The 19,212-nt window shown below is 57.8% G+C and overlaps 6 protein-coding genes across 6 annotated transcripts; 2 read left to right on the top strand and 4 right to left on the bottom strand.

Moving 5' to 3' along the window:
* Positions 1 to 288: 288 nt before the first annotated feature.
* Positions 289 to 1,872, top strand: PUNSTDRAFT_142327 (uncharacterized protein; the record flags this gene model as incomplete). The annotated part of the gene is made up of 3 exons (XM_007381710.1): positions 289 to 548; positions 606 to 1,703; positions 1,757 to 1,872. Coding segments are annotated over exons 1-3 (1,431 nt in total), but the record flags the coding sequence as incomplete, so codon positions are not given.
* A 707-nt stretch (positions 1,873 to 2,579) lies between these two features.
* PUNSTDRAFT_132352 (uncharacterized protein) lies at positions 2,580 to 5,475 on the bottom strand (the record flags this gene model as incomplete). Its single annotated transcript, XM_007381709.1, has 12 exons — positions 2,580 to 2,903; positions 2,959 to 2,997; positions 3,049 to 3,272; positions 3,337 to 3,404; positions 3,459 to 3,561; positions 3,627 to 3,814; positions 3,879 to 3,938; positions 3,999 to 4,258; positions 4,313 to 4,405; positions 4,468 to 4,573; positions 4,624 to 4,786; positions 4,845 to 5,475. The coding sequence occupies 12 exons, from the start codon at positions 5,473 to 5,475 to the stop codon at positions 2,580 to 2,582; spliced, it is 2,259 nt and encodes a 752-aa protein (XP_007381771.1).
* A 1,178-nt stretch (positions 5,476 to 6,653) lies between these two features.
* PUNSTDRAFT_125200 (calcium/calmodulin-dependent protein phosphatase) lies at positions 6,654 to 7,935 on the bottom strand. Its single transcript, XM_007381708.1, has 7 exons — positions 7,791 to 7,935; positions 7,648 to 7,699; positions 7,466 to 7,564; positions 7,320 to 7,405; positions 7,165 to 7,259; positions 7,008 to 7,112; positions 6,654 to 6,878 (listed from the first exon to the last, which is right to left on the bottom strand). Exons 1-7 carry the CDS (start codon positions 7,840 to 7,842, stop codon positions 6,840 to 6,842), a joined length of 528 nt encoding a protein of 175 aa, XP_007381770.1. The 5' UTR covers positions 7,843 to 7,935; the 3' UTR covers positions 6,654 to 6,839.
* Positions 7,936 to 9,090: 1,155 nt separating this feature from the next.
* On the bottom strand, positions 9,091 to 11,357 carry PUNSTDRAFT_64536 (MBOAT-domain-containing protein; the record flags this gene model as incomplete). The annotated part of the gene is made up of 10 exons (XM_007381707.1): positions 9,091 to 9,435; positions 9,574 to 9,675; positions 9,764 to 10,012; positions 10,080 to 10,149; positions 10,208 to 10,379; positions 10,488 to 10,653; positions 10,740 to 10,866; positions 10,921 to 10,947; positions 11,006 to 11,232; positions 11,298 to 11,357. 10 exons carry the CDS (start codon positions 11,355 to 11,357, stop codon positions 9,091 to 9,093), a joined length of 1,545 nt encoding a protein of 514 aa, XP_007381769.1.
* Positions 11,358 to 11,536: 179 nt separating this feature from the next.
* PUNSTDRAFT_99645 (uncharacterized protein) lies at positions 11,537 to 14,226 on the top strand (the record flags this gene model as incomplete). Its single annotated transcript, XM_007381706.1, has 6 exons — positions 11,537 to 11,555; positions 11,616 to 11,726; positions 11,779 to 11,861; positions 11,923 to 12,322; positions 12,382 to 12,668; positions 12,725 to 14,226. 6 exons carry the CDS (start codon positions 11,537 to 11,539, stop codon positions 13,964 to 13,966), a joined length of 2,142 nt encoding a protein of 713 aa, XP_007381768.1. The 3' UTR covers positions 13,967 to 14,226.
* Positions 14,203 to 19,011, bottom strand: PUNSTDRAFT_142322 (uncharacterized protein). The gene is made up of 10 exons (XM_007381705.1): positions 18,223 to 19,011; positions 18,097 to 18,123; positions 17,898 to 18,011; positions 17,434 to 17,805; positions 16,795 to 17,234; positions 16,533 to 16,641; positions 15,502 to 16,319; positions 15,263 to 15,413; positions 14,833 to 15,191; positions 14,203 to 14,761 (listed from the first exon to the last, which is right to left on the bottom strand). Exons 1-10 carry the CDS (start codon positions 18,782 to 18,784, stop codon positions 14,564 to 14,566), a joined length of 3,150 nt encoding a protein of 1,049 aa, XP_007381767.1. The 5' UTR covers positions 18,785 to 19,011; the 3' UTR covers positions 14,203 to 14,563.
* Between the last annotated feature and the right edge of the window lie 201 nt (positions 19,012 to 19,212).

The raw sequence follows: 19,212 nt of genomic DNA, 5'->3' as shown, positions 1-19,212 counted from the left end.
TTGACAACGAGCCGCCATCGAGGCGAAAGCAGGTAAACATTAGTGACGCTTTCGCAGCAATGTGGGTCCGTTCCGTCTTCTGATAGGTCGCGTCTGTTGCACAGGGGTGCACGCATACTGAGGTAGAACGACAGAGGTATGGCGATGCGTACCACAAAAAACTTGAAGCAAATGAGCACGCGCTCAGACAACAACAGCGATACGATGACCTCCGGCATCTGGCGGTGACCCCACTTTAGGGTCGTTCACGACGCTCATGATTTTCGAAAACGGCTGTAGGTCTGAATGGTACACACCATATCCGCGCGTCTTTAACCTCACCCATCGTGATGGATCGGGTTCCCCTCGAAATCGTGCAACAAATCTTGCAACACGTCGATGGCCCAAGCAACCTGTTCAAGGTTGTCCGCGTATGTCGCGACTTTGCAGCCCTCGCTCTCCCGTACCTATACGAAGACGTTCTGTGGACGGATCCCCAGCGATTGGCGCGCAGCCTCCCTGTCTGGTCTGAGCATGTGGCGTTGCGGTTTTTTGTGCGCAGCTTGACGGTGCGTTGTGCTCACGTTGATCGGGCTCCTGAACCTGACGAAACGAAACTTCCGTAGTTTAGCATATCATACATTGAAACCGGTTTGATCATGCGACACCCTACCTTGACCTTGGAATCGGATGCGTTGGTCGGTACATCCGGCGAGGTGATGCGAATTGGTCCAGGTCTCTCGGTAATCTCGCCGATACGACGTATGCCACGGGGGACCCTTCCTGAGCGACATCAATCGACGTACCTTCGCCCTGTCCAGCTGTATGCGGATGACGCGCTATACGGCATTGCTCTTGGAACCCTAACGGGACTCAGTGGCTTGCGTCGATTGAGCATGACCCATTCGCGCTTGCCAGATGAGATATTCACCATCATGCACGAACTCCCTAGTCTCCGCGAACTACACGTTATCGGCTGCATCATCTCACTTTCTGCTCTCAACGATTCTCTCCCAGACTACACCAGCCTGCAGATCACCGACCTGACCCTTTGGGGCGTGTACGATACAGGTCCGAGGGCCATACAGTTCCAGCCCGACTGGGATCACGTTCGCCCGGCCCCGCTACACCGCTTCTACTCGCTGTTGTCCTGTCCTACCTTGCGTAGGCTACGGTTGCTGATCCAGCGGGACAATGATCTGATAGAAACCTTGTCGGTATCGGCCACATCGCCGGTCGCTGAGATTCGACAGCTACTTCCGCGCATAACGGCCGACCTGGAGGAGCTTACTTATGCCTGGCAGGATTCGTTCATGGCGCGAGAAACGGGAGCTCCATTTTCGTCGCTTCTGCAGTACTTGCTACAGTCTTGTCCCCGCATTTCCAAGTTGACGTCCCTTGACGGAGATCCTATGTGGATGCCGGAGGATGCGCTTCCCAGGCTTCGCACCTATCGTGGACCAGCTGCGAAGGGCCTAGCGATGAAGCTTGCCAATAGTCCCATAGAGCACCTTGTTATCGAGTCCGGCACGTTGCTGGATCCACCGTCCAAGAATGTATCCATACTATCGGTGTTGGAGGAACTACATCCCGTGCAGTTGCCACTCCGTGAACTGTCGCTGAGCACGCTAGCCTGGGACGTCAATCTGCTGTACGCAGTTTTTGCATTGTTCCCGGACTTGCACAGCTTGGAACTCAAGTATACGATTGGTTGTCCATCGGAGGTGCGCAGTCCGTAATCGAATCTACCACGACGCTCAGCATATTCCATCCTCAGATATTGCTCATGAGCCAGGGCTCCAACCTCATCCCCCGCACCCCCTCTCTTCACACCATTGCATTGTTTCCTATACCGGGGCCAATTGCCAATCCCAAGAATCCTATAGAAATAATCCAGAGGGCATCACCAGGCTATCATCATCTATGGTATAGGGCGCCCGGCAGCATGTCGGAGTTGATTCAATTCGAGACATTGATGGCTTGGAGTTGTTTTTGTCCGCAACTGCGCGAGGTGCAGCTCTGCCGGGAGTTCACATGGCGAAGGAGTGATGAGAAGGATGCCTGGGCCAGGCGGGATGTCAACTGGGTGAATGACGTTCGGGTTGTCGGTTGATGCAGAGAATTGACGAGAAATTGAGAAACCCTGAATCGATTACAGTCGGATACATCATGCTGACTTAGACCGTACATTTTGCAGAATTCATTGCTTTCCTACTTATGGTGTTCGTTCCCGTGCGTGTGGAGTGCAGTGATCAAGGACGAATTCGTTCATGGCGAAGTCCTACTATGTATCTCTTCCGCGCTTAGTGCTGTCCTTCGTCTGTAAACGTACAACCAGCTGGAGTGATGTATGGCATTGAGGCCGTTTGTTGAGCATATGTTCAGATACGAAGCTCCAGTACACCAGGCAATCGTGCGTAGCCTATTGGCCATACATCAGGTGGAAACTGGTATCGCTATATATCATGTAGTACATACAAGCTAGGGACATCTACGAGGGTTCGTAGTCCATTGAACAGAACAAGGAGCATTCATAATTGTGTAAGCGACGGACGGTTCGTAGTACTACTCACTACGTAGGCGAAGGCTCCGCATGACCGTCATCCCCCTCGATATAATGGGATATTATCCTTGGATCTCATGTTTCGCGGCTGAACTTCCATGCCACTCGGATTCTCGTGCGGCAGGAACCGCGCAAGAACACCGAGGGAAAGAAGGACGCCAGCGATCGTACCCATGATCCTCCAGTCCACTCTGGCGGAAGCAAAGGTCTTGTCCGCGAACGAGACAGAAGTTAACTGACCCGACCCTGAGAGATAGGGCAAGAGATTCAGCGAGTCCGCGAGAGCACGGGTTTCGGCAACCCGTGAGGGATTCAGCTCGGTGTAACCGCGGGGACCGGACCCATCTGTGAAGGAGACCATCTAAAGAAAGCTCGTGAGATGAAGAGTCTTCCCGAGCTCTACCGGAAGATCCTACTGTGGGCGAAGGTATATACCATGCGTCTCGTCCGTTATCCTGCCAGTTTCTCGTCAGTATCATCTACTAGAATCAACCCGCCTGACATACCTTCTCGATCTGGTTCACTGAGTTGCCGTGCGCGGCCACATACGCGGGCCACTTTCCAGTGGAGTTGAGAAACCCAGGCGTGTCATCCTTGGTCCCAAGGCCACGGGGAACGGCGGCGGCTTGCCTAGAGACGATACGTAGCGAGCTTGGCGCGCTGACCGTGCTGTTGTATGCTTCCACTATCCACGGTTCGATGAGCCTGATGCATACGGCCGCGTCATAACCTGACGCCCCAAAGACATTAAAATTTCGCGAAAACAAAAAATCAACAAAACGTGCCTATCAAACTCGCCGTATCGTTGGACTCTGGCCCGTATATCGGGAATGTAGGGGCATCAGCGTAGGTATTGTTGAGTCTGGTGTTGAGTCAGTTCGTAGTTTAGGCTCAGTATCGGTTGTGAAAATCTCACCGAACCAGAACAGCCTCAATTGATTTCCAGCCGTCGCCAGCATCACCCATGTCGGTAGGTCTACTCCAAAGAGAGTGACCAACACCATTGTTGTAGAACCGTACTGTTATGCGGCACATAGCAGATCAACATCGATAACGTGCGAATTCAACGCAGGAACATACGAACCGCCGTATAAGATATCACTGACGTTAAATCCCGATGGCATGGTATCATCCGGGGCCAGAACCAAACTCGGGTCAAAAGTGGTATTCTCGAGTGCATCTGGGAGTTGGATATCGAAAGACTCGTACAGCGATTTGATTAGATCTCGAGGGATGTAAATGTATGTGCTGCCGGACGCCGCCACGGGACGACTACGGTAAATTTGAGCGAGTGTGCATCATATATCAATCATTTCAGCGCAAGAAACGAACGTACAGGTGCACCGCAGGGTCAGGTAACTTTTGGCAGTGGATGCGTATGCCCCATCGAGGAAACCTATTTATGCACGCAATTAGCATGAGGCGCGCCAGCAACGGCTTGATCAAATTCATATACCGAAGCAGATTCCCCAAGCCAGGTGTTTCGGACGGATTGAGAGCGGAGGCGCGGCTCATGTCCGGTTGGGTCGCTTGGTCCGAGTCAAAAGAGCCCAGTCCCGATCCCCAGGGCAGCATCTGAGAGGGCTCGAGCTCTGCGAAGTAGACGGTGTCGTTGCCGAATTCAGAGGCCAGATCACCGGTGAGGTGAAACGAAACGTTTCTAGACAAGCCGGAGCCGACTGCCGTGGAGTAGAAGGTCCACGAGCTCTGGTAATCCTAATCGTTGAGGTGAGTCGCGTGTTTCGCGATGACCACTACGTAACGACTCACGTTGAAGACTGCCTGTGAAGCGTTTGCTCTCTGTATATCAATAGGAGCAAGGTCTGCAGCGACTGCCACGAGTTCGGCAGTCTTGTATTGATGCTGTTGCGTCTCAGCTCAGCAAGGTCGCACCAATTCCGAGTCTGTCCTTTTGAACACCTTACCTTCACGACCGCGTCAATGATGACGGCCCGACCCAAGGCAAAGCTGATGCACTGGCCAACCACGAAGAGAAAAACAAAGAATAGGATGCTGCCCACACCAGGCCCTCTGCAGTTTGTCTGAGATAGATGCCCGTGCCAAATAGTACGACCACGTACCTTATATGACCTTGACGACGGAATTCCTCGTTGTACCTGAGACGTCGCCATGCTAGACTTACTGCGGCCTTGAGACGTTTGGGGCTGGTCATCAAGTCCGTCGCTTTGGAGGACGTCATCCGATGATTATGCAGCTGGCTATTCTGCAGTATAAATCTTCGTTCTATCCCGAAAACCAACAGTCAGTGATAAAGGCAAATGCGGTGTGATTGAGAACTGACGTGCAGCCTCGAGCCACGGTTGTGCGAGTTCAGTGAGCGATGATCCAACGAGTATGCCGAATGCGGCACACAGAATGGCCACCAGCAGACGAGCTCGAGTAACCGAAAGGTCATGGATGAGCTTCACTGCGAAGGCAAAGAAGGCGGGAGTGACGGCAACGAATAGACAGTGCCATACAATGATATCGACGCGGCCGAAGGACTTGTCCCATAACCACGCCTTGGGCAGCCGAACCCACTTCGGCTTCTGAGCATGGGGCGCAGTGGATGCATGTATCCCCCGGGAGACGTGCTTGTAGGAGACCACGCGAGGTGCAGACGACGACCGCAGGAGCAACGCCTTTTTGCCAGGCGCCTGGTCCAGCCAACCTTTCCCGAGGACATCGAGGTCACCATAGCTCGCGTCATATTTCTCGTCCAGAGGCTCGAAAATGTCAGCATCATAGATGCCTATACCGGTGTAGGTCGCTGTACGCCGCGAGCTCGGTGCGCCCGATGGCGTGCGAGGCAGCGTGCCTTCGTCAGACGTCAAAGAGCCAGCGCTCGGCGGTATGTCCCTGGGGCTCTCGAGGACGCAGACGCATGGGTCGAATTCCTCTGTGGCAGCCGAATCTATCTTCGACCGATCCATGGCACAGATAGTCTGATGGTACAACATTAGCCATGCATTGAGGACATACGATCCAACTGTCCGCACCTGCCGTCCGAGACGTGACGAGCACTGCGGCGAGGAGGGATGTATAGGCACAGAGTATCATGGACGAGGAGTTGTCCATCTTCATATACCGACAGATGAGTGAGATAGGAAGCTGGCAGGGATTGACAACGCGCGTCCATCAAGGCAAAAGCAGGTAAACATTAGTGACGCTTTCACAGCAATGTGGGTCCGTTCCGTCATCCGATAGGCCGCATCTGTCTTCTGGAACATTACCGTTTTAAGGTTGCACAGGGGTGGTGCACGCATATTGAGGTAGAACGTTGGAGGTATGGCGATGCGTACCATGAAAACCTGAAGCAAATGAACACGCGCTAGTGGCACCATCACACCGGCATCGCAAGTTCGCATGTGTGTCTGTCGGTCCTCATACGTCTTCCGATATGTCGCATCTGGGACACAAGGAAACACATTGCCATCTTCGATTTGCTGGGGGCAAAGGAAAACGAGTCCCGGAAGGGCGAAAGAAAGCACGCGTCTCGCGACCAGCAGCGCGGCGAGTCCCGGACCATGCTCTGCAAGGCTCTGCATCGTCACGTCTTCCGAGTCGGCGACACAAGGCTATGGTGGGTGGTCTTCGCCATTCCCTGCCATATAAGTACCGAGCGCATCGGGCGCGAAAACGCGTATAGCCCGACGCCCGCCTTGCGCTTGAACGGTGTGCTTCAGAACATCTGAAAGCATTGAATATGGTAAGTGACCATGCCGATTACGAGAGCACCCCGTGCGAGTGAGTCTTCGGAGGCGGCGAGAAAATGGCGTATGGTAAAGCAGAGCGCGAGAAGCGAGACGCGAGCCAAACGTGTTCTACGTGATAGAGCGCTAGCGCTGGACGTCGTCAGCAAAGTCCGGGATATCCAATCGTCGTGATTGTTCTATTGAATCTGAGGCTCTCGTGGAGCACGGATTGAGTGGGGTGTTGAATTTGATAGGGTGCCTGCAGGGGTGTGGCTCTCCAATGGCGGTGTAACAACCGCTCTCGCCAAATGCATCCGCGCTCAGTGCTCACGACGTCGGACGCGAGCAAGATCAGCCTTTCACGAACTTCTGTGAGCCATTCTAGAAAGCGTGAACTCCGGTTCGTTCTCTCTCGTGGTATGTTTGGTATCGCTACAGTATCATTAGACTATCATCACCCATAGCGTGCAAAGAAAGGGACAAGTTAGAGGAGGAAACGTGTGCTATGCCTAACAGCGGAGGTGAAATCGACAGTTGATGGGTATGCTAGGAGAGAAAGCAGAAAGACGGTGACGGGAGACATAGGAGCAGTCGATGGACGGTCAGAAGAGGTCTTCGAGGGTCATTTGCTTCACGATATCCTGCAAGTGTTGTAGTCAGCTCAACGGCTCGAGAAACAACGGGATGTTATTCATTGCAGAAATCATGGCGCAGAAGAGCCGTATGAAGAGGACATAGGCGTGAGGAGTGATGCGAGGATAAAGACTGACCGTGTTTGAAACCATCTGCGCAAACTCCTCGAAGCTGAGCTTGCCGTCTCCATCCTTGTCCGCCTCCATGATCGTCTTGTCTACGATCTGCTGTAATTGTTGATCCTGAACCACGATATCAGCGCGCAAATGCGGAAATGATAAGATGGGCGCGTACCTTCAAGTTGTTGCCGACCATCATCTTCAGGACAAGGAAGAGCTCGCCGTTTGATATAAATCCGTCCCTGTCCATGTCGTACACCTTGAACGCGACTGGCATCCCGGTGAGTTGACAGTATCCCTGGCATGGAGAGCGGAGTATGTGCGACATACATCGAAGTTTCTCTTCTCTCCCGCCTCGGCTGCTGAACGCGCTCAATCCACCGACGAACTCTTGGAAGTCGACAGTTCCTCCACCACTGGTCGTTGTGCGCATCAGACACGCGCAGGTCGCTACAGCGAGGTGATAAGGCACGTACTCCTCGTCGAAGATAGCGATCATCCGGGACGCCAGCGGGTTGTTCGCGATCTGCGGTATTTGCAAGAACTCTTCACGATCTATCGATCCCGAGCCATCACTACAGAGAACGGGCAGAAAGGCGCGTTGATGGTAAGTACCGAACGCCTTGGCTCCCGTAGGCGGAGCGGACGGGCGACTTGCCTATCGAGCTTCATGAACCGCTTCTTCAGACGTTCCAACTCGCTCGCGGTGACTAGTCAATGACATCGGGATGGAACACACGTTGAAGCCATGATCAAATGAGCCTCAGATATCAAGGCAGACGCGCGAGGGAGTGAACTAACAGTTGGACCGCTTCTGCATATCCTCCATGAACTGCGACGGTGATTGACCCATGGCTGGCTACGTCTTCTCCGGCAGTCTCAAGCTAGTGTAGTATTCGTCAGGGGAGCCTCGGGAGGTTCCAAGGCGGTGGAGAGAGGAGGGCGGAGAACGAAAGGGAGCAAAGTCGCGGTGGGTCGTGGATTGTATTATCTTTCCTTTTTGCTTTCTCTACGGTAGCTTGGCGCGAGCGCTAACGGGCTCTAGCTGGCTTTCTACAGCTTGCGCTTTGTGCTCTTTTCGGACCTGGACAGCTTTGACCGAAATACAATCGGCGACAATCTGGAATCTGTGATCTTCAGTTCTTCGAGACTGTGCCCTGCGATCGGAAGCAAAACGGCGAGTGTGCTATTGCGAGACAAAAATCAAGACCTTCGCGACATGCTCTGAAGCGAGACTCCTCTACATGTTCTCCCTTAGCAGTGCACTATGAACCCGCCATGTACAGCCAGCTGTACAGGGCCTGCCGTAATATTGGTCCTCGTGGACGTGGGCTTGCATCAAAGCTATCGTGGCGGGAACTTAAGGTTCTGGCTTCACGTTTCAAGCCACTCAACGTGCAGTAGGTATTTCGTAGACGTTCACCGGCATGGCGAAGAAGATAAGCCTGGGTTGATCGCGAGTTCCCAGAAAGGGTGAGCGCTGAGGTCTGAACATAATTCTTCGCAGCAAGAGCTGACTATCCCAGCCTTCCTTGTCTCTTAGATCTGTATTGCTCCTCATTGAGGAGGCTCTGTCCTCGGATCGCACGTATATCAACGATGCGATTCTGAAGTAAGAAGAACCTTGCGGTCACGCCGCAGCTGCTCCTATGCAGTGACAAGCCCGCCTCATGAATCGAGCTGGTGTCTTTGGATGCAATCCAACGAAGGGCTGTACGCGACATCATATCTGGGAAGCCCGGGAGCGCCGAGCGAGGCACTTGACCTTGGAATACGCATGGAGGCTGGCGGAAACCCGACATGCAGGATGGGCTTGGAGACGAGGGGCTAACCATAGGTTTCCCTTCATGTATTCGGAAGCTCTGGACTGCATGTTAGCTTTCGAGACAAGGCACTTAGGCACTGCGGTCTGCTCAGCAAGACGAAGCTCGATAACGATGGGAATATGAACAGCGTCAATGTCTTTTAGATCGTGATTATGTGCTATAGCAGCAGCACGCAGTATGAGTAATGCCAAAGGCCTCCGCTGCCAACGTGTATCCGAGACCTTGCCGGACACGTCCTCGTTTCGTATTCACCTCCGATTTCATCCCGCTCAGGATTAATTTTGCCGCCTAACGCGGGCCTCTACCTCCTTCACCCCCACATCCACCGACGGCACCTGGTACGACGTCGTCGTTCCATCCTCCCCCTTCGCCTGAACGGCAGCCGCGGCCGTACCGACCCTCCTCGCCTGCACCGCCTTCAACTTCTCGCCTCCTCCAGACCAGAAAAACGCCAAGCCGGCGCCGACGACGACGACGCCGTAGAAATCGAGGTTATACCACGCTCGGAACGAGCGCGGGAGCGTGCCGAGCATGAAAGGCCCCGTCGCGAAGTTGCACAGCGAGACGGCCATGACGGTGCCGAGGACGTCGTAAACCGTCTTCAAGAGAGATCGAGGAGCCTGAGGAGAAGGGGAGGGCGAAGGAGAGACGGCGCGGGAGGTGGTGGCTGAGACGGCCGCGGACGAGTTGGCGGTGGATGCGCTGGGCTGCGGTTGAGGTGCATTGGGGGAGCTCGACGGTGCGGGCGGGGGAGGGACGGGGAGGAGTAGAGGCCGGATGTGTGAGCGGCAGAGACGGCCCAGGGTCGTCACGAAGCCGCCGAAGAGGAAGCTCAGGTAATAACCCGGCGAGATCCCGTGCTACGTCAAAGAAACCAGACCGTCGTCAGCCCCCGCCGCGAGCCAGATCGTGAAAGAAGGGAGAGGGAAGAAGTGAAGTGATACTCACCCATAGCGCGCTCGTGCCGAAGGTCATCATGCTCGACCGGAACCCGGGTTTCTTCCCCTTCGGCGTGACGCGCTTATACACACATTCGCGCAGCCAGACGTTCGTGTTCTTGTTCCACGAATCGAGCAAGACCTTGAAGTTGGGCGCGAACTCGATCTGGAGCACGTCCACGTTGGACGCGCCGGCCCACTGTGAGGCGCCGGTCAGGCTGTAGCCCGTGAAGCCAAGTCCCGTGAAGATCGCGGCGCCCTGAGCGAGGTTTGTTGTCAGAAAGGACGTCGAGAGTGGGGTCGTCCGAATGAGGAAGAGTGCATACCTCGGTCATCATCCAGAGTGCGTAGTACTTTGAGCGTTCCATCGTGCCGCAGACCTGCCAATAAAGAAACCTATCGTGATCTGCCCGTCAGCTCCAAGGATGCGACCTAAGGACGCAAAATGCCTAACCTGAACAAGAACGGTTTCTGAGCGAACCAGTCCTGCACGCCGACCCCATAGTTGTACTTCCCGCTATACACCACATATAGCCCGAGCCACGCGAGGCCTGTCGCGAGCTTGCGATACGCGACACGCTTCCGTCCGGACGGCACCGCCCTGCGCGACACCTTATCGACGTGGTCTTCCAGCTTCTGCACCTGCTCCATCGGCGACTGCACGATCTCCTTCGGGTCGAACGGTGGAGGTTTGAGGAAGGCGCCGCCGAGCCGCTGCTGCTCGGCCTCCTCACGGCGCTCGATGGAGGTGTAGATTGAGCCATCGACGAGAGCGGCGTACGACGCGAAGTCTAGGTAGGGGCCGACGAGCGCGCCGGGAAAGTAGAAGGCATACCCGAGGAAGGCAAGGAGGGAGGGGTAGGCCGTCACGCGCTTCTTTTGTTGCCATTTGTCCAGGTCCTGTTGTTACATACGACGAAGAAAATCAACATATGCCAGAACGAAGAAAGACACAGTATGAAGATGATCGTGGGGAGAGAACTGACGGAGATGGGCCTTCGACCATCGTGCACGTTCCAGGCGAAGGTGGACAGTTTCATGACGAGCACCATCTGTGGGCCTGTGATTTCAAAGGTTTCGTATCCCAGTCCGGACATCTCGCGGGCAAAATGGCTGTGTGAGCAATATAAGTTCCGTAGTTGCAGAGGCACCCTGCTTCCGACGTACTTTACTAGCAGATGGGACATGAGTAACCTGTCTACAGCTCGTCAGCGCGCACTCATCAATTCATTACTGCACTGAGATACCTCACCCAAACACGATCCACGGCATGCGCGGACTTCGCACTCGTTCCGCTATTATGTACGTGCCAAGCACGTCCAGCCATAGTTGCGCGAGCCCGCCCCGCAAATTCAGCATAGGGATGAAGTAGAACGTGCAGACCGCGATGTTGAACAGGTGTTTCAATGCTGGCTGCGTTCGTGGCAGACGGATGAACACCGAGCCGAGGGGGTATGACACGAGCAGACATGCTATGAGCTGAAAGAAAGAAACGCCCGATTACCACGTCGCTCCGTGCGCGAACACAGAGAGTATATGCATACCTTCACTTGGTCCAGCGATGCACCTGTCGCGTTGCACAGCGGGACTAACAGCGCGTCCATCGCTGCAGAGTCGTGTGGTGGATTGCTGGCACGGTTAAACAGACGAGAGGCTCTCCTCGGATGCCGCTGCCAAGCACCCAACGTCACTCCGAAATGGCACGGAGAACGCCGAAATGAGCACAGCCACTCATACCTTCCTTTTTCACCTTACCCACCACCTTCGTGAAATTGCTGCAAGGATGCCGAGGATACGCAAGAGTACGTCTTAATACTCTCAATGAAAGGAAGGCGCGAGGCATATGCTGATGTAGCTTATAGAGACGTCGAAGCGCGGCACCACAAACCAACGCCAGAAGATCAAGCACAAGGTGTCCGAGAGCAGGAAGAAGGCGAAAAAAGAGGCGAAGAAAACCCCTCAGTGGAAATCAAGTAAGCCTCACAAGCTACGCTGCGTAATGGATCTAAGTGTTGATGTGCACAGAGCACAAGAAAGACCCGGGCATCCCGAACAACTTCCCGTACAAAGACCAGATCCTAGCCGAGGTGCAGGAGCAGCGACGGAAGGTTGGTTTTCCCCTTTGCAAATAACTCTTGTAACGGACAGCACTGAAATTATATCTCGCAGGCTGAGGAAGAAAAACAGCGCCACAAAGACGCGAAAAAAGCTGCGAAGGCCGCCGCTGCCTCTGGTTCCGCCGCCGACCACGAGGACGACTCCGATGCCGAAGAGCAAACAGAAGATGTCTCGTCTCAGGCCTTCGATGGAGTGCACACACTATCATCCAGCGTCTCTCGTTCTGCCAAGGGCAAGGCGCCGGCAACCGCGGCAAATGAGGGCGACGACGACGACGAGGTGCCGACGCTCGTTGATCCCACGCTGCCGACGCTCCGTGCCGTGCTTGACAAGTCGAACGCGCTAGTATACGTCCTCGATGCCCGCGACCCCGCCGCATTCCGCAGCGCGCATATTGAGGAGTTAGCCAAGGAAGGCGGGAAGAAATTGCTCTTCGTCCTCAACAAAATTGGTGGGCATACATACATTGCATTGCTTCGCGAGTGAATGCTCACCGTTCTGCCCTCATAGATACGTGTCCCCGCGAGTCGCTCCTCGCCTGGACACAGCACCTCCGCACGTCCACCTCTGCACCCGTCCTGCTCTTCCGCTCCGCCTCTGCGTTCCTGCCCTCCTCTACCCCGTCTACTTCCTCCTCCTCTCCATACACATCGCGAATGAAGGAAGGAACGAAGAAAACATCTGAACGCGCAGATGACGCCGTCGGCGTCGACGGAGTCCTTTCCCAGTTTGAAGACTGGTCCAAAGACGAAACTGGTGATGAGCCATTCACCGTCGCCGTATTGGGAGTGACCAACGTGAGCCTACACTGCTTTCTTCACATCGCTCATCACTGACCCATAGCACGCCACAGTCGGGCAAATCGTCCTTCATCAACTCCCTCCTCGGCCGCGCCGCGCTCCCCATCTACCGCACGCCCTCAGCCTCCGCCCCGCCCCTCGGCCCCTCGACCACCCTACGCCCCTCTCGCATCTCTCTCTCCCTCTCGCGCTCCTCCTCCTCGTCTTCAACCATCTCCCTCATCGACACACCAGGCCTCGTCCCCTCCCCTCCCAGCCCCGACACTACGACCCCCGAGTCCCGCGACGCCCTCCGGGTCCGCGACGTGCTCCTCCGCGCGCGCGGCCGTCTCGACCGGCTCAAAGACCCGCTGCCCCCCGTCGCGCACCTCGTCGCGCGCGCGGACACGCAGGACCTGATGGTGCACTACGCTCTCCCCGCCTTCGCTCCCGGCGACGCCACCGCGTTCCTCGCCGCGCTCGCGCGCGCGTCCGGCCTCGTGCGCAAGGGCGGCGCGCTCGACCACGCCGGCGCGGCCAGGCTCGTGCTCCGCGACTGGGCCGCGGGCAAGCTGCCGTGGTACACCCTGCCGCCTCCGCCCCCTCCATCTGCTAGCGAGGAAGAGAAGACGAAGAAGGCGGAAGGGGGTGGCTTTACGGAGGACGACGAGAAGGTGCTGGAGGATGCTGGCGTGCAGAGCAGGCGGGAGAGGCGGAAGAGCGGGGGCAAGGGCGTGGTGAAGATGGCGCCGGGGTCAGTGGATGAGAGGAAGGTGGCGGTGGACGCGCCGTGGGACGAGGACGAGGACGACGAAAACGGATCTGACGAGGACGAGGACGTGGAGATGCATGTGGATGACGATGCAGATGAGGAAGAAGCCGACGAGAGCAGCGATGAAGATGAAGTAGATGAGGAAGTAGACGATGAAGAGGATGAAGAGGAAGAGGAAGAGGAAGCTGAGGACGAGGACCCACCTGCTGGCAAGCGCAAGCGCGCATCGCAAGCGGTCTTCCCATCCCGGCCCACCAAAAAGGTCGCGTTCGCCGCGCCCACCAAAGGTCGCGGACCCAAAGCGAGTTCCAAACCCTCGGCACCTCAACTCAAATCGGCGCCCAAGTCCGCTCTCAAGCCCCCGACAAAATCGTTAAAAGCCGCGAAGCTCGCGAAGCCGACCGCCACCAAACGCGCCCCGACGAAGCCCACAACGACCGCTCCCGCGCCAAAAAGCAAACCGGCGAACGCCACAGGGAAGAAGAAGACGTCGGCCGTCGCGCCGGGCGAGGAGGCGTACGATTTCGGCAAATTCTTCCGGTGACGACACTCCACGGGCGAATGTGCGCGCCTCCCACCCCGCGGCGTGCCTTCTCCTCCCCAGCGGCGTTCTTCCCAGCGCCGCAGCAATTATGCCTAATCCGTCCAGGAGATGAGGTTCCAAGGCAACGATCTCTCCGAACTACGACGCCTTCCATATCCGTCGTCGAACCGGAACCACGTTTAAGCTCGTCCCTCGCATTCAGGGGCACGAGGGCTGGGACGTCGCAGATCGATGAGGGATTATATCATGTTTTGTATTCCTGGCAATGCAATAGTATGCTATTGGCATCTTCATAGGATGGCATTATTGTGATATGGGTGCAGTGTCTGAGATGTAGGAGAGCCACGTGGGATGGGGGGGCATGGTGATGGGTGCAGCAGCGAACGACATGGAGCAGACAAAAGAAAACGGAGAGATCGACGGGACTTGATCCGAAAACCAGAGCAGACTAACCATACACCCATTGACAGCGCAAGCAGCAGCAACGAAAATAGAGATGAAGGGGGGGAAAGCATAATACAGAGTGAAACGCAAAGCAAACAGCAGCACATCGCGCCCCGCACACCGACGTCGGTGTCGTCGATCGTCTCGTCTTGTTCAACAAAACTGTTTTTCTTGGCGGCAGCACGAGAGCCAGGCGAACCACATCATGGTCCGGAGCTGGAGCACGTCCTCCTTCCAGACCATCGACTGGTTCTGCTCCCGGAACTCGCGCGTCAGCTTCTCGCATCGCTCGATGTTCTCCGGGCTGACAAAGTCGGTCGCGACCTTGATGCAGTCCGCGAGGTTGCACACCTAAAAAAACACCAAACCACGGTCAGGCCCCCGTACGCGAGCGCGGATGAGCGGTTGCACGGGCGACGCACCTGGTGCGCGCAGCCCGCGGGGATGAACACCGCCTCGCCCGGCTTCTGGTACACCCTGAAACTCTTCACGCCCGTCTTTTTCCACAGCTCCGCCCGGAGCTGGGAGTCGAGGTAGTGGCTCTGCGAGTGGATCGGGTCGTGTTGGGCGCCTATGCTGAACTTGTCCCTGAGGAACTTGCGGATCTTGTCCGAGTCCTCGGCCTTGAACAGGTCCCAGACGGCGCAACCCTCGGTCCCATCCGGCTTGCGCTCGGTGTAGGTCATGACGTTCACCGCGTCCGCCATGTCCATGTGCAGCTTCGTCGAGCCGTGGCTGCCCGCCGTCTCGAAGTTGGCCATCGCGTTATACATCTTCGGGCCTACAACGAGATGCCCGTGGGTCAATAAGCATGCAAACGCGCGCGCCCCCAGAAGCAACATGTTATCATACCCAGATCGGGAGCGATGGTGTTGGACGGGAAGTGCGAGGCGATGTTGTACGCCCCGTCCCTCCTCGAATAGCTCGGCGCGGGCACGACGTTGCTGAAATCGTCGTATAGCTCCGGGAACGCCGTCTTGAAGTCCGTCGACGGCGGCCAATCCTTCAAAAGACACGAAACGGTCAGCACCGTCGTCATCCCGCCCGTCCGAGCCGCACAACTAAGTAAGTAAGAGGCATCACACACACACCTTCAGCTTCCACACCTTCTCCCGCCCCTCGTACTTCCCAAACTGCCCGAAGAAATCGGCCACGTTCGTCCGCTTGTTCGCCTCCGTCTGGCACTCGACCACCAGGCACGCCTGCGACCCGTACTTCTCCACAAAGTACGCCGGCGTCCACTCGATCGCAAACTTCCTCCCCAGACCGGTCACGACCAGCGGCTCCCCGCGCGCCCACACCTCCCGGAACAGATCCTCCGAGAGCTCCTCCGCAGTGTAGTACGGTACGTCATGCGCCGGCAGCGCGGGCACCCCGTCCGGTTCCTGCTGCTTCACCGTCACCGTCGCCGTCACAGGCTCTGGTGGTGTCGGAGTGAGCGTCGTGGGGGGCGGCGTCGGTAAGCTCGTCTCGGGTGCAGGGTGCTTCGCCGCGTCCGACGACGACGACGATGACGTCGGCTTGCCCGCCGTCGGCGCCTGCTGTCGACCATCCTCGCCGTCAGCGGCGACCACCTCCCCCCCAGCCGCCACGGACCCATCCGTCTCCTCGTCGGCCGCCGCGATCGCCTCCATCTCCTTCACCGCCTCCGCCAGCTCGCCCTCGTGGAACCTCGACACGGGCGAAAAGTCGGAAAAGCCGTGCTCGCTCCGCCGCGTGCAGCTGAGGAAGAACGGGTTCGCGTGCGCGTGCTTCTCGCGCCTCGCCTGGAGCGCCGCGACCTCCGCGTGGCCCGCCCCGGGCTGCTCCTTCGTCAGCTCGCGCACCTGCGCGAAGCACTCCGCGCACGCCTCGCGCCCGCACAGGCGGCACATCCAGCTCGTCGAGAAGATGGACGTCATGCACGTGTCTGATGAGAACGTGTAACGTTCCGTTCCGTTCCATTCCGTTCCGTTTTTTAGGTTTTGAGTTTTTTGGGGACGTTTTGTTGAGGACGGAGCGGAGCGGAGGGAACGCCAGCACAACCGTAAACGAAACCGGGGGAAAAAGACGAAAATCGGGAGAGAGGACGGCGTTAGAACGCAGGCACGACGTCCGATTGAGGAAAACGGAAACGGCGTACCGCATGTCGCGCGCACGTCGCTTTCTCTCGGACGGCGAATCACATCGGGTGCCTTCATATGCTCCATCTCCTGCTTGAGCGTCGGTAACAGCGCCTTAGCCACGGTCCGCTAAATCCCCCCACCCCAAAAAAAACCACATCCAGGAACAGCATCTCAGTCAGCGTTCTCATCACACACACATCTCGCGCCAAGGAGGAGAGGGGGTAGTGACCGTCGTCGCAAGCAGGGCAAAACGAAGCAAACAAGAAACAAGAGACTGACCTTGATCGTCCGCGTGTGCCTCGCCTCGAGCGGCACGTTCCAGCTATTCGGAAAACACATCGTCGGCGCGTCCTGCTTCTGGTTCTCCACAAAGCTGATCCCGACGATGTTCCGGCTCTCGTCCTTGAGGAAGAACCGGATGCCCTGGAACCGGCACGTGTCCCCCGCCCAGCGGCGCGTGCACGACACGCAGCGCGGGAAGCTCTCGGGCCTGTACCGGTTCGACATGCAGCGCGCGAACTGGAGCTCGGGGTGCAGCTGGCCCGGGCTGGGCAAGTCGGAGGAAGGGGAGGAGGACGAGGAGGATTTGGCGATGGCGGAGGTGCTGCTGCCCGACTTCGAAGCGGCGGAGGAGGACGGGGCCGCGGCCGCGTCTGGACCGCTGCTGCCGTTCTCACCGCCAGAGCCCGCGGGGAACGCCGCGGTCGGCATCATCTTCGCTGGGGAGCGGGAGGCCAAAACGTCAGTACATATCGCTTGGACACACACACGCGCGCGCGGGCTGTCGGAGGGGGGGGGGGACGCTATCGGCTGACACCGGCTAGCCGCCCCATGCCGACGATCGGAGTCGGCAAGCGCCCGCAAAATGAAAAAACGAGGGAGGTGAAATGGTGTGAGGGGAGGGGTGAGGCAACTGACCGTTCTGCGCCGCAACCTGCGCCGCCTCGCGCTTCTTCGCCGTATACCCGCGCTTCGTAGCGGCAGACGCACCGCCGTCCTTGGCCGCAGCCGTCTTCTTCGCTCGCTTCGCCCTCGTCGTCGTCGGCGGCGGCTCCTCCTCGTCCTGCTCCTCCTCCGCCGCCCTCTTGAGCGCGGGCGCGGGCGACGGCGACGGCATGGCCGCCATCGCGACCGCGTGGGGGTACGGCGCGAAAGACATCATGTTGAACGGCATCCCCGCCGGTATCCCGCCCGGGTAGTAGGCCATGTATCCCGGCGAGTACTGCATCGGCGCGGGCATCGTGCTGCGCGCCGCGAGTCGGACCGACGCGCGTTCGCCGTTCTGATAATCTGTCATATCCCAAAACGGGTCCCCGATCGGTGTGTCAGAAAGAAAAAAATCGCGAGTAGAGAGCGAGAGCGACGGTCCGAATGTGACGCACCGTGTCCAACTTTGGAGTCCTCCACGGTCTGCGATGTCTGTTGCTGTTGCTGCATCATCTGCGCATCCTGTTGTTGCCGTTCTTGAGCTTGAGCTTGATACGCGGCCGCAGCTCCTAATACACCAAAGAAAAGGCCTCGTCAGCGCCTCGAGAACCACGCACACACCACCCGACGTCACTGAAAAAAAAGCATACATACCGCCGTTCGCGTAGTCTCCCGGTACAGCTAGAGAAACGGAAAAGGAAACGACGTCAGCGATAAGGCCCCCCCTCCCACTTTCTCGGGGCACGCATCGTCGAAAGAGAAGGGGAAAAAGTCACGCGCCGGTCCGTTCGTCCGAGTACATGTGCGCGATCGCCATCGGCGGCGCCGCCGCGGCCGCGTAGTGCATCACCGCCCCGCTTCCGTCGTGGTGAGCCCATGGCGACATCTGCATCTGCGCCGGGTATTGGTGTTGCTGCTGCTGCTGCTGTTGTTGTTGGGGGTCGTACCGCCTCGGCTGGTCGGGCGCCGCGTACGGGTTGTAGTGCATCGGCGGCGGGTGCTGGTACACGCAACCTCCTCCCTCTTCCTGCTTGCGCGGCTGCTGCTGCTGCTGCTGCTGGGGCTGGTGTTGCGGCGGCGAGCTCCCGTTCGCGTTGTCGGCGGTGGACCACGTGGCGGCGCGGAGGCCGTACGCGTTTCCGGGGCCGTGGTACGCAGGCGGAGGCGGGGGCGTCACGTACTGTTGCTGTTGCTGCTGTTGCGGGTGGTGGTGGTGGTGCGGGTGCGGGTGGTAGGCGGCGTGGTCGAGCGAGGTCGGGGTGGCGCCGGCGGCGACGGGGTTCAAGAGCTGGTTAATAGACGTGCGCTTGTGCAGATGAGGGTCGTGCATCTCGCCCTGCATTGTCGCAGGCTCGCTGTTGGGAGGGGGGGCGCGAAATGAACACTGCTTGCCCTGCACGGCACACTCGACGACTACCACCAGCAACTGAGGGCCGGTCGCTGCTTGGGGGGGAAGGGTAGGAGAGAGAGACCTTTCTGCCGCTTTGCTGTAAGAAAAAACCCGACGAACAGGCAGAAGGGAAGGCGGAGGGAGAACGGGGAACGGAGGGCTGAAGAGGGAGGAGGAGGAGGGAAAGGGGATCAAAGCCGGGGCAGAAACGCGGACGGCTCAGGTCCAGGGAGGGAACGCGCGGGAACGGGTGCCCCACCCTAACCTTAAACCTTCGGCGAGCACGTGCGCGGCCGCTGGACGCCTGTCGCACAGCCCGCGGCGGAGCGTGAACCACGCTCGCTGAGGGCGCGCACGCCTTCTCCCCCCGCCGAACTCCC

Source organism: Punctularia strigosozonata (assembly GCF_000264995.1).
Source record: "Punctularia strigosozonata HHB-11173 SS5 unplaced genomic scaffold PUNSTscaffold_4, whole genome shotgun sequence".
Taxonomy (NCBI): Eukaryota; Fungi; Basidiomycota; class Agaricomycetes; order Corticiales; family Punctulariaceae; genus Punctularia; species Punctularia strigosozonata.
Note: the sequence above shows the minus strand (reverse complement) of the source record. Positions and strands in the feature narration are given on the sequence as shown.

Bases quoted from the DNA above. Each gene is read 5' to 3' on its own strand.
- PUNSTDRAFT_125200 (XM_007381708.1), bottom strand. From the start codon at position 7,842: ATGGGTCAATCACCGTCGCAGTTCATGGAGGATATGCAGAAGCGGTCC. The intron at 7,565-7,647 runs GCAAGTCGCCCG...CGTTCTCTGTAG, and splicing joins CGGTTCATGAAGCTCGATAG to TGATGGCTCGGGATCGATAG. The intron at 6,879-7,007 runs GTCAGTCTTTAT...CAACACTTGCAG, and splicing joins CGCAGATGGTTTCAAACACG to GATATCGTGAAGCAAATGAC.
- PUNSTDRAFT_142322 (XM_007381705.1), bottom strand. From the start codon at position 18,784: ATGCAGGGCGAGATGCACGACCCTCATCTGCACAAGCGCACGTCTATT. The intron at 18,012-18,096 runs GTATGTATGCTT...TTGGTGTATTAG, and splicing joins GGGAGACTACGCGAACGGCG to GAGCTGCGGCCGCGTATCAA. The intron at 14,762-14,832 runs GTGCGTCGCCCG...GTGTTTTTTTAG, and splicing joins CCGCGGGCTGCGCGCACCAG to GTGTGCAACCTCGCGGACTG.